We start from the raw sequence: 13,261 nt of genomic DNA on the forward strand, positions 1-13,261 counted from the left end.
GGGGGGAGGGGTAAGGATGCAGCCATCTGTAAGCATGTGGCTGCAGATGGTGGTGTGAAGAATCTTACCCCATAGGCACCTGTAACTGCAGGAAATGTGATGCGCCAGAGTGATCATCCCAGTGAGAGTGCTCATAAGCATCCAGAGGCAACCTACCTTTCACGGGGGACATGGGGTGCCATCCTAACAGACACGCTGTGGGCTGTAGCAAGGCCTCCATGGGTGAACTGGAGACCGCAGAGACAGGAATGAGTTGAATCCATAGGCTCCATTGGAAGGGGGCTGTTGAGAGCCACGGACTCCTGCTGACATCTGTTTTCCTCTTCTTGTTTGCACTCAGCATGATTTACACCTTAGTGAGCTCCTAACTCAGACCCTGCTGATGGAGAGGCCGGAGCTGGGCACCACTGCGGCTGTGGCTAGAGGAGCACCAGATGGGGATGACGGAGAGACCGAATGAAAGGAACGGGAGTCACACAGCAGTCAGAACCATGTTACCCACGTGTGTCTGTTTTTGCCTTCGCCTTTCACATCCCACATGGGTTGCAGGGCCCCTCTGAGCATGGGGGTGCCAGCTTGCAGCTGATGAAACACTCAACCTCTGGAGATGCCGTTATTACTTCCTTCATCCACTTCACTGAGCAGCAGAACTGTGCAAGTTTCACATGGAGAGCTCGTCTGGATGGTAGAAATGAGGCCAGACGCTGGCAGGTGTCGAACAAGGGACAGAATGGCTCAGGGCCAAGGCCAGATCTTCAGGGATGGCTGAGATCCACAGGGACACCATGGGCTGCCCAAGACTCTTGTCATATTTTTTTTTCCAGAGCTGTGGTCACATGCTTTGCTCAGTGCAAGGCAGAAAGCTGTGGGGACTGCCCTGAGCCACCTCTCACGTCACTTTTATGCTCTGTGTCCAAGAGCCTGGGCTGTGGCTTCCTGAGCTGGGTGTGGCAGCAAGCCCTGTCCAGTGTGAACTGGGGAGGGGGAGAAAATGGATTTCTAAAAATGTTTGCAACATGTCCCAGGTGTGAGTTCTTCACCCTCCCAAGATGTATTCTGCCACTGTGCCAAATATTCATCAGAGTCATTACATGCCAATCAGCTGGCTGGCATGAGCCAAAGCAAAAAACAAAACAAAACATAACACCAAACCAAACCAAACCAAACCAAACCAAACCAAACCAAACCAAACCCCTCAAAATAGTGCGAAGCCCAGAAACAGAGAGCTGCTCTGTGTGTGGGTATGGACAGCCAGAAAGTGAGACAACACAATTATCACGTCCACTGATGCTTCATGGCCTTTGTGCTGTTCAGTTCAATGTGGGGACATTGCTTATTTAGAAATTTCCACTTGACTTTTGCTCCTTTGTTGGGTGGGAGTTGCAGGACAGTTGTAAATACTAACAAGGCTAAGTTTTTATGATGCTTAAACTGGGCACAATGATTTTAACCTGATTCCCCAAACTGCCTTGCTTTCTACCATTACACACATGCGCGCGTGAGCGCACGCGTGCGCACACACACACACACACACACACACACACACATACACACACACACTATTTATATATGTACCGGTTCCCATCTGAATTCTGTGACTCAGTTTTTTGAATGGTGTTTGTGTAACACATTGTGTGCTATGTTTAAGATGCAGCAACAACTTGAGTGGCTCACCTCATCTCATTTCAACCCACCCCCGGGGTATCCATATGGTTGTTGAACTAGTAGGTAGAAAAGCATTTTTAAAAGGAAACAGTGTTTCTAAAAAAAAAAAAAATCTACAGAAAACAAAATAGAAAAAAAAAATTTGCACGAAAGAAGAAAAACAAAAGGCTGCTTTCCTGAGGGGCCAGCTGTATCAACCACAGCCGGTCAGAGAATGCGGTCTGGCAGGAGCTCTTGCTACTGAGGGTAACTTGTTGAAGCTACACAGCTTCAGCTGGGTACCATTCCCAGGGATGGCTAGTCACAGCAACAAACAGTGGGGGTCTGAGTGTCAGGTGCAAAGCTAACTCCATCATCATCTTGAAAAAAAAAAAAAAAGAAAGGACGAAAAGGAAAAGAAAAAAAAAGACATGGAGAACACAAGGAAAGGGGTCTTCTTTCCTCTCTTCAGGAATCTCTTTTACACTCCCCTCTTCCAAAACTGCTTAAAGTCGTTTTTGACAGGAGACACCAATATCAGAGATTGTTAATGTGGACTTGGGACATTCAAACTTACAAAGGAGGTCTGTACCACATCCTAACTTCCTGAGTGGTCAATTTAACATCATCCCTTAGCAGTAAATGGTCCCAGTTCATACGGCAGGACTTTACATTTTTCTAGACCACTTTCCTAGCACACTGAACCCTCCACTTGGCCCTCTTGTTTTCTGCTTTAAAGTGGGGGAGTTTATAAGACCTGCCTATGAACCTGGTAGCCGACTTTAAGAGAACACGCCCTTTCTGTCCCCACAAAAAGCTTTGACTTTTATGAGGAAAGATTTAAAAGCAGAGAGCTTTAGCTAAGGGACGTGCGTGGTGGCATGGGCTTCTTTAAGGGGGATGCGTGTGAGAGATTCTTCCCTTAGTCCTTTGAAATCCTTAAGCACTGCTGATGCCTCTTGGGCAGGCCCTACCTTTATGAAAGAAAAACATTCAAAGCGTTCCCTTGCCATCCGTTGTGATTGGAAAATAAGTCTGGTGATCTCATGGGAGTTAGAGCAAATCCTCAGTTCCCCAGGAGAAGCTCATTTTCCTGATGGTAAAAATAAGCAAGATGGGGCTAGTGGCAGAGCGCAGGTGTGTGCCAGGCGCCACAGTCAATGGGAAGAGCTGCTTCCAGATATGCACAGCTGGTCCGAGGCGGGGCTTTAAAACCATGCAGCTGGACCTATTTCCACAGAGTTTTGCTTGTTTGGCTAACATTCTTTCGTTGTGCATCACATTTAAGGAAGGAGGGAGCAAGGCAGAAGGAATGCCTTAAAGTTCCCAGAGCCTCAAGAATCCAAAGGAAGTGTTTTTGTTGAGCAAGTTAGAACCCATCTACTGAGCATAGGTCAGGGTACTTTAGGGGTGTAGCATGTGCCAGTACCGGCCTGGAAGCATGGGCCCTGTTCAACTGGGCTGCATGTGGCCTGGATGATGGAGAGTCACAAGGTCACGTTTCCCTTTGCTAAGGTGAGAGAAGAGTGACAGGCTCTGCCCCAGCTCACTATAAGGATGGGGTGACTTCATGTCCGATGCGCCTGGTACTCTATAGAGGGAACTGTGTCCTGCTCTCTACACTCTACCCAATGCCCCAGCTTCCTGCCAACCACTCGACTGATACACATCTCATTCAGTCCTCACAGTGACACTATGACTGTCTTTAAACGACAGTTGAAAGCTTTGATACAAACCCTACAGAGGTCAAGGACCCCAGCCAAAGTCACACTTGCCAAGTTGTCAATCTGAGCCCTTCTGGGACCTTGATGTTTCTGTATTCTCGAAAGAGCCATGCAGTGCAGGAAGGGTGATGGGATGTGAAGGAGAAAAGAATAAGAGGGAATGGAGTGATGATGGACAGGGCAGGGGCTGAGCAGCAGGCCTCACAGGACTCACAGCAAGTGACCTGGGGGACCTGGCTGCAATTAGAAAGTCTGGGGCTGGAGAACGGTGTGGCGCTTCATCTTTTCTGAGATGACTTCTCATCTGTCACATGAGGTGTGTATCGCCTCCCACGGCTGTGACAAGTCAACTGTGTCTAGGGAGCTCATAGCAGAGAGCCCGGCTCTACAGTCTTGTCCCAGGAAATCTCATTCCCTGGTCCTCCTCGCACTGCTCCTCCCTCTGTGCCAGATGATTACATGGGAGGAGGGGGAGGGGGAGGGGGGGGGAGAACAAACCTAGCCGTGTCTCATAGGAGCACAGAGCACTGTTCACCAAGTCTCAGCTTTCTTCCTGTCCTCTCCCCTTCCTGGGGGTGGGCTGGGGTGGGGGAGTCAATGTCTCAACCATGCAACAGGGGTAACAGCTCAGCCTCAAGAAAAGTATCCCATTTGCTCCCTATTTTTAGGCTTGGTAATTGCACCAATGTTGAATAAAATTGTCATCGTTATGACAGTTTTATTCTCCCACATAAGAGATGAATGCAGCCAGCAAAACGCTTTGACAACAACTAACGGTGCTCACTGTGTTATCACGCAGATACGTCCTATAGCCCTTTCTTTTTTTTGGGCGGGGAGGGGAGCTTTGGCCTGTTCTGTTCCACACTGTGCTCTGGCTTGTGACTCTGTGTAGAACCTCCCCCCCCCCCGTTCCTCAGAGCCAAACCGGCCATCTTTCCCATTGCTTCTGCTCCAAAGTTGAGCCCCAAAGTGAAGCATGGGAGATGGGTAAGGAGGGACGGACTCTAGGTTGCTCTTATAGCAGGACTCTCTCTGTGGGATGGAGAAAGGAGCCCAGCAAGGCAGAGAGTCTTCTGGACACTGCCTGCTGGGCATTTCCGGGGAAAGGTACAGTTCCCGTTTGAGAAGAGGAACATTCTTTCCTTACGGAATACCACATATGATGGGAATGTTCAATATTCTTCACAGCTCTGCTAGTACTGGAAGGAGACCTCAGTGACCCAAACTCTAGTTGCTGCTTATGATCCAGCAACAGCCACCACAAAATGACAGCTTTCAGACCTTGGTCACTGTGTGGCCATCCCTGCCACCTCTCATGCCCCATGCAGTTCTTCTCCAGCAACCCTGGATGCCCCAGAGAGGCTTTTCTAGGCCTTGACCTTGGACTCTTGGCTACCATATGGCAACCATGTTTTCTTCTTTTCCAGTGAGCCGTGTATTTGAAGTGGCTCATTGGGAACCAACTGTTCTGACTTGTAGGGAATTTGCTAGCAGTTGTTAAGTGCAGCCACTGTTAAAACCAAAGTTATGGAAGTATAGATTAATTATGTGGAAGGCAGAAATGTGTAGTTACAAGCCTACTTCCTAACACGTGCATTCTTAATGTTCCCTCTTAAGATATGGCTGATGTTTGTGGTAGGGATATGAATGCCAAGTGACTGTGAGATCCTATTCATCCTAGTCTCTAGTTCACCAATGTCATTAGAACCAGGAGATTGCCCGGGAGAGAAGGGTTTACATCGCAGAAATTGGCAAATGGGCCTCTTCCCGACCCCCATTCTAAGTGTCCTTACTAGTACACCCTGGTCTTAACTCTGGCACAGTTGTGTGACCACAGCGTGGGAGCCAGTAACCAAGGAAACTATAGCTGCATCTTCGCTGCAGTGGGTGTGCAGTGGCTGGTGGTTTTGGGGGTCTGGGCACCAGGTAGCACTGCCTTCATGACCAGGCCCTGTCATCAACTCTGACTATGACAAGAGTGATGCTGCTACTGTTGTTCACTGGAAGTCCTGAGGGGCTGTCACCTGGTGTTCTGTGGGTTTGACAGACAGGTACCAGCTTATAAAGAGAAGGAGTTACTTTTGTCTCCTGGCTGTAGAAGTTTCCAAATGTGATGAGTTGACCCCATGCCTTTGGGCTTATGATGGCACATGATGGAGGTGCCACCTTGAGGACCTTGGGGAGATACTATGTCTAACCTACAGGTCAGGTGTGATGGCACGTGCTTAGTATCTGAGTCACAAGTAGGAGAACCACGAGTTCAAGGCCACCTGGGCTACACAGTGAGACCCTGCCTTTAAATAGAAATCACCTTCAGCAGCAGGAAGGCACCCAATTAAGGAAGGCAGCCTTTTAAGGTGCCTGGCACTGCAGGGAGCAGGGCCTGGGGTGTAGGATCGGCAACACTGTCTCTGCTAAGCATGAAGTCACTTTGATCCACAGACCCTAGTTCCACTTCCCTAATCTAACTTGGGGCTTTTGTTGCTCCTTTGAAAGATGTCTCTTCCAGGACCTCCAGCATCCCCATGCATGTGGGGTCCATGCCTCCTCCTGGGATACTGGGGTGAATAGAACTCATATTCTGCTGGGTATTGTTGCTAAAATTCCTCCCTCGGGGGAGATGTAAGCAGCATCTACCTTCCTCCTAAGGTATCGGCAAGGTTTACTCTGGGAAAGCAATGAATTCATTGGGCTTCCGGAAAGAGCATAGGTAACAGGTATGGGTACCCAACCCACAGCACGCTACACCTGCAAAGCCTTTATCTACCAGGGAGGAGGGCTTCCCCACAGTCATGGATGGCAACCCACCCCAGGAACCCCTCTCAGTTGTGCTAGCTTAACTCTAGTTCCTTGTCAGGGCCAAGTGCAGTTAGGGCGGTAAGACACATAATAGGTGTTAAGGAGCAGCTGGATACTCCGGTGAGAGTTCTGACCCTCCCCCAACTGTCCACCAGGGGGCGTGAGCAGCCAACAACCCCAGTCGGATAATCCTTTTGAAGGGGCAACAGGGCAGTTGCCCCACTTGGAGGACAGTCACACTAGGCAGCTGCCCACCTCCCTGGGTGGTCCAAACCCACAGGAAGAGAGCTTTATAAGGTACCATAGCCAGTCTTGCACTTGGTGCATAAAATCAACCCCATCGCTGTGCCTCCCCCTCCCCCTCCCCCAAGTGGTTCCAGGGCTTTGCTTGCACAGACTCTTCCATTCAGTCTTCATCCTGTAACCTCGGATGCCTCGGGGAAGACACCTGCCTGCGCTTCAAAGGCGCGACACTCTCAGACATTATTATGTGCTCTGGAATTTGACTATCTGAGAAGCCAGCCAGACAGGCTTAAATGCCAGCACTGAGTCCCTGTTCAAACATCCCCAGAAGTGTGAACAGCCAACCCCCGTCCCTCTCAGAAATGCTTGATGCATCACAAAATATTGTCACCTTTGTGGTGGGATGATGTGTGTCTCTACCAGCGCGAGAGAAGGAAAGAAAATGGGATCCCAGTTGAATGTCAGGCCCACAGTCAACAGTACTCTGTCGGCCAGGGTACTGTTTACAGCTGTCGGCCCAGGCCCAGGATGGTGGCTTTGGATCCTGCAGTGAAGACAGCCGAATAGTGCAAAAGGCTGAGGGGAATTCTGCCCTTATGGGCAACTCTTAGGATGCTATTTTATTTTCCTATAGTCAGGTGGGAAATGATCCTTAGGTTGAGGTAACCCTAAGCCCCATAAAACTTCGCTAAGAAGTGGAGGGTACCCAGCAGGTAGATCAGATCCCCGGAAGACGGTGTGTGGAGCCCTGTGCCTGGACTAGGCAGCTTTGTTATTAAGGAATATTTCAAGACTGTATTTAAACAACCAAGCCCTAAGAGGTAGAACTTGCCCATCTGTGTCAAAACTCCGGGGCATAAAATTACCCATAAGACTCTGCAGCAGCCGTGGCACCAACCCTGTCTAACTCTAAGAAAAAGAGCACAGATGGGATTTTCCATTTAAGACACGTGTCACCTTGCTCTGGGTTGGTTACTTGGAAACAACATAAGCTTTCAGTGGAGCAGGTGAGGAGGGTGAACCCATGCCAGACTCAGGCATAGCAGTGTTTGGATGTTGGCCCTGTCCGGGATACTTAGCCAAGGTGACTCGAGAGTGCTGTCTCGCGGTGCAACCTCACCCTAAGGTGAGTGGTCCTCCTGAATGGACATCACCAGGCCTTGTACTCGACCTCTCCTGCTCACTGTTTACATATGAGCACAGCCAATCACTACAGGGCAGGCATTAGATCAGGCCAGGGAAAGGGAGGCATGAGAAAAATGTCAGAAGCCCAGACGTACTTCAAGAAATAGGACACTATAAACAGAAGGTCTGAACACTGGGCTTAAAGGAAGCAGCAACACACAAAAGTCTGAGGACTACAGTAGGCTGGAGTGGTGACCGGGTTGAGTGGGGTGTGTGGATAGCCACACAGCCCATGCATTTAACAGTGCCAACTGCCTTCCTCAGAGTACCACAGAGTCCGTACCCCCTCCCCCATTACTAAAAGGCTGGAACGATTCCCTGGGGTCCTTGGCTTCACTGGCTCACTGTGAGGAGCTTGTTCGACTCAAGCTCCGTGCTTGGGAAGAGACGCTGAGAATGTGGTGTAGTAGTCGCTGCTATCTGGCGCTCAGAACACCGAGAACTGGGAACCTGTCCAGAGCTTGGAATCTCTATTTCATGAGACTGAGCAAAGAAGCATCAGGAAGACTGGTTCCAAGAGGGCAGAAAATAGATACTGGACTCCTCTTTCCTCTCCGTAAGAGATCGGGCAACTGCTTCCTGTTGAAAGTTCTACAAAGCGTTGAGAAAAGCCTGTGAATGTTGGGAGGGCTGGGTCACACCCACAGCAGCTGTCCCAGCCCTTCAGCGGGGCCCCATCACAGCCACAGATAGGGACAATGTGATGAACAGCTTGTAGGACCTTTCTCAAGAAGAAGGTGGAGGGCTAGTGGGGACAGGCTGGAGACAGAACTTCTGGGAGTGGATAGCAGAGCAAAGGGCTAGCATGTGCTATGGGCGGAGACTTCCATGGGGGAAGCCCAGCATCAGGAGTGCCATAAAGAATGCCAGGTAAGGCCAACACCGGACAGCAGTGCTCCGTCCAGTGCTCCCGATGGTCAGATTGCCACGTTTAGGCCAGAATCAATAGAAAGGGCAATTTCTGGATCCATGGGGTTAGAGGCCATTTGAGGACAGATGTTTGTCTGTATTAGGAGCCAACCTTTGTCCCATGAGGCCCAATAGGTTGAACTGGACTGAGTTTCGTGTCACTCTGAGAACCTGCAGAGGCTGATGATTCTCCGTGCCCATTAGTGTTTCAGGGACCAGCACAGAGGATAATGCTTCAACTCTGGGAGGGCCACCTGTGGCCCGCACACCAGAACATTCTGGGCTCAGTAGCACATAGCAGAGGTACACGGAAAGGCTGGTTCATCAGTGCAACCTTCTAGAATCTTCCAGTCACTGAAACATGGAGTCTTAGGCCTCAGGAAGCAGACATCTGGCCCTTTAGACCTAGAGTGACTAACGGGGAATTCTGTCATTATCTTTCAGGTGCAGAATTTAGGAAACCTGGGTCCAAGGAGAGCCTTTGGATATTGTTTATTGGCTTGAGAGAGTCTGGCTGGTGGTCAGACAATATTTATTTTTGAGGAGTAACATAAAGAATCTGATGCTTAATTCCCCACCAAGTGGTCTGGAGTCATTCGCAGAGCTGGCTCCTGTGGGGTAACCTCTGGTCCTGTGGGGTAACCTCTGGCAGTAACAAGCTCAGGGGCTCCCACTCGGCCCGCAGTGGCAGTTCTCTGATGCAGAGATCCTAGAAGGGAAGAAAGTGGCAGGAGCCGTTCTAGAGAATGACTTTAGCCTCCTGTCTAACCATCTTTGTGCGTATTCAGCGTTTGGGGGGATGCATCAGCTTGGCTGATCAATTAAATCAGGGAGTTAGGAGAAAGGGTAGGCTGGAGGTATGTAATGAGGTGCAGCTTGGTCTCATTCAAACACAAGTCTCTCCACCCGCAGTGCTCCAGAGAAGCCAGAGGTGGAATAGACCCTGAAGATTCAGATTTAATACCAGGATGAAAGGCAGCCAGGAGTGATGAGAGGACCCTGGCTTCATAACCAGATACTTTCTTTATGTTTAGTTTTCAACCAGGGCTGTGTGGTTGATCAGGCAATCTACAAACTCTTACATCATTGAATGAGCGCTGCTCTTGATGTAGGAAGGACCTGACTTCTCCTTCTGTTGGCTGTGTGATGTTGGTCACATTTCTTAGCCTTTCTGAGCCTTAGTTCACTCAAATGTGTGTGGGTGGGGGGAGGCACTAATGAATGGTTTTTAAAGGTTGACATGAATAAAGTTATATATATATATATTTACATGAAATAAACGTATAGAGTGGACTATGCAATACAGATATGAGGGATTAATGTAGTAGTCACAGCAGGAGTTTTTCTACAGTGATTTCCAGTCATCAGCCTAAGGGCTGGAGATGTGGCTCAGTCGTAGAAAGCTTGGCTTGCGTGGCAAAGCTCTGGCTTCATTGCCAGCATTGCAAAAAAAAATGCATAATTTTTATACTCATTTTCTGTTGGAACAAAGTAGAGATGTCAGAGTCAGGATATGGGTGGGGAGGGGGAGGCTGGAATGTCCCAGTGTGACTGAAACATTAGAAGATGGCCAGAAACCTGGTAGACCTGTATGGTCAAGTCTACTCTTGCTTTAGGGAGGCAGCTGGCTTGGGAGGTAGTCACAGTACAGCGGAGACTTGGGTGATAGCACCTGAGTCCAAAGGCTTCTAGGTCAATACATTAAATATATAACTAATAAACTAAATCGATTATCAGAAGGAAAGGCTGGGAGGATTGACCAGAGGAAGATAAAAGGGTTGTCCTTGGCATGCAGACGATCCAATTGTCTGTAAGGCAATGGGGACACAGATATTCCTGACACTGTAGTTTGACATTACTCCCAAGGTAAGTGTTTTACCCATGTCTAAAAATACAAGTCCTTAAATAAGAGCCTTGTCCATGACTTTACTGAGAAAGCTATTTCTGTGGTGGATTCTGTTCAGCTGGTTTAATTCATAGCTTCATTAAGGCAGTCCCAAATCTTTCCATTATCAGTTTCCTAAGATTATTTTCACTGAGATCAATTATCCTGTGTGCAAAATTCATGAAGATTAGTCAGGTTTCTAAAATTATAGCTTCTGCCACTGTGAGTTTTACGTGGAGCCACTAATTTTACTAGGTTCAAATTTCCTGAGTCAGACTTTGCAATCCCAAATTCTTACAGCAATGCTAGACCATAACAGATTTATTACGGGATGCTTCTCCAGCCTGCCGACCTTTGGCTCGATGGTAAATTTCTTACCAGATCTATTTCTGGGTGGCAGTCCATATCATATTCTATAGTTTCCATGGTTATCACATGGAAGTAATTCTTGAGTAAATTTATAACTCACGTGTCTTATCATGGGAGAGAGTTTTAAACATTGTCAGGATTATTTTATCCTGGCTGGTCCTGCCAGGAAGGTCACTCACTGTTGGATTCAGGAATGACCATTTGCCTTATTTCATGTGTTTTATTTTATGTGTGGATAGCACTAGCTGCTGTGTAGAGATAGCACTCGTCTCTGTGTTCGGATGTTTCAATGGCTGCTAGGCTGGGATCTGCTGCATCTTTGGCTGGTTATTGTACCGTGCCATTTGTTGGAACAACGTAGAGATGTCAGAGTCAGTGTAAGGGAAGGCCGGATTATCCTATGACTAAAACATTGGAAGAAGGTCAGAAACATGGTAGCTCTAGATGTCCAAAAGCCTATCCAAAAATCTACTTCAGAGTGGCTGCTAGGTTGGGAAACAGTCATAAGTATAGCAGAGGCTTGTGTCAGAGACTCATTACAAAGGTGTGTGTGTATAGATCAAGCACTTACAGAACACTTAGTATGCAACAAGCAGTAGGCTGAACATATTCTGAACTTCATCATCTCCTCACTGTCACTCCATGGGGTAGGCACTGTCCTTATCCCACACTTAACAAACGAGGAACTGAAATGGCAAAGACTTAAATTACTCTCCTAGATGTCAAGCTTGTAGCAGATAGACTTGTGTCCAGGATTCAACTTCAGAGGCTTTGGGCTTGAGCCTGTGGCTCCTGGGCTGTTTGACCAGGGGAAGAAGGGATAGAAAGGCCAATTTTAAGATAGAAACGGTGAGGCTTGACTGAAAGGGGATGTTTTTATGAATTTGGAAGCTATTTCTTTTTTTCTTTTTTAATATTATTTTTTAGTTTTGGAAAATGTACATTTGTACAGATATCTTTTGATCATACCCGCCCACCACTGTCTCCCTATAGCTCCCCCTTCAGCCTATCACTCTTCTCCCTCCCAACTTCACCTGTTTTTGGTTATCAATAATACAGCCATACGTCAGGAGGCAACTTAACACAGAGCTAAAGCAGCTTGGGAAGAAGGTACCTCAACTGAAGAACTGCCTTGATCAGGTTGACCTCTGCCCTCGTCTTTGAGGCATTCTCTGGATTGCTAATTGATGTAGGAAGTCCCAGCCCACTGCGGGTAGTGTCATTCCTAGGCATGCAGATCTGGGTTATATAAGAGAGATAGCTGAGAGAAGATAACCAGCAAGCAGCTTTCTCCATGGTGTCTGCTATCCATGTCTCCTGGATTCTTCCTTCAGTTCCTGCCCTGGCTTCCCTTGGTGATGGATTGTGACCTGGCAATTGTAAGACTCAATAAATTCTTTCCTCCCTAAGTTGCTTTTGGTCATGGTCTTGTATCATTGCTACAGAAAGCAAACTAGAACACACCCTGAGTTCAATTAGTGCTACTCATATATGTCCATGGGTTTGGGGCCTGGGGAACCCACTAGTGGCCATGTGGGGGATATTTATTGAGAAAGATAAATTGTTCAGGGCAGTGGCTTTCAACCAGTAGGTTGTGACTCCTTCAAAGGTCAAACAACCCTTTCACAGGGGTTACCTAAGACCATCAGAAAGCACAGATATTTACATTATGACTCATGGCACTACAAAGTTATAAAGTAACAATGAAAATAATTTTATGGTTGGGGGTCACCACAACTTGAACTGTATTAAAGGGTCGCTGCATTAGGAAGGTTGAGAACCACCGGCTTAGGGGACAATAATGGGCTCAGTTCTGATGCTAAATATGGATATCCTGGCTTTAGAGCAAGAGAATGTGACTCCACTTTGATGATTGACAGCTTTCAAGCCCCATTACTCTTGCTACCTTCTCTCTCTTTTCCCCTATACCATCTAAGTTCAAACAATAGAACTTCTGGTTGTTTGTGGGAATCCATCTGTGCCTGGCTCTACCCACTAAGCACAAGAAAGGCAGACTCCAGCACCATCTTGCCTTCTGATCTATCTCTAAGCCAGCCTGAGGGTCTTCCCTATCCTCCTGGGAGCTTCTATGAGCAGCAGATCTCTCTCATATACCCAGTGGTGTAAAAACGGTCTCCTCAGTCTCAACATAGAAACCCGAATATAGACCCAGGGTTGGATGAGCCTTCCTTGAGGCCATGGAGGCCAAGCACCGTACCAGGCAAATCCCAAACCCAGTAGAGGCTTATCTGTAACTTAAGTGTGAGTTTCCAGTCAAGCAGAGACCCAGGCTCCTCCCATCTCAGGCTCCTCCCATCTCATAGCCCTCTCTGTCCCAAAGTCTACAGAATTCTCTCAGTTCAGCAACAGGAAGGAGCAGAGTTAGCAGATCCTGGGACAGGGTTTGGATGACCTGAGCATAGATATGGTACTTCATCTCTCTCCCTCTCTCCCTCTCCCTCTCCCTCTCCCTCTCCCTCTCCCTCTCCCTCTGCCTCTCTGC

General features: G+C 48.1%; 1 protein-coding gene across 2 annotated transcripts in view; it reads left to right on the forward strand.

Annotated features, from left to right (window-relative positions):
- The window catches only part of Cnih3 (cornichon family AMPA receptor auxiliary protein 3), a 107,328-nt gene extending 105,680 nt beyond the window's left edge, over window positions 1–1,648 (forward strand). For both annotated transcript variants that reach the window (XM_021169883.2, XM_029470907.1), the window contains one exon: window positions 341–1,648. In XM_021169883.2, the coding sequence (XP_021025542.1) occupies window positions 341–368 (28 nt within the window). In that variant the 3' untranslated portion in view covers window positions 369–1,648. The remainder of the gene's footprint in view (window positions 1–340) is intronic.
- The last annotated feature ends 11,613 nt before the right edge of the window (window positions 1,649–13,261 follow it).

The sequence above is a fragment of the Mus caroli genome, chromosome 1 (genome assembly GCF_900094665.2).
Source record: "Mus caroli chromosome 1, CAROLI_EIJ_v1.1, whole genome shotgun sequence".
Taxonomy (NCBI): Eukaryota; Metazoa; Chordata; class Mammalia; order Rodentia; family Muridae; genus Mus; species Mus caroli.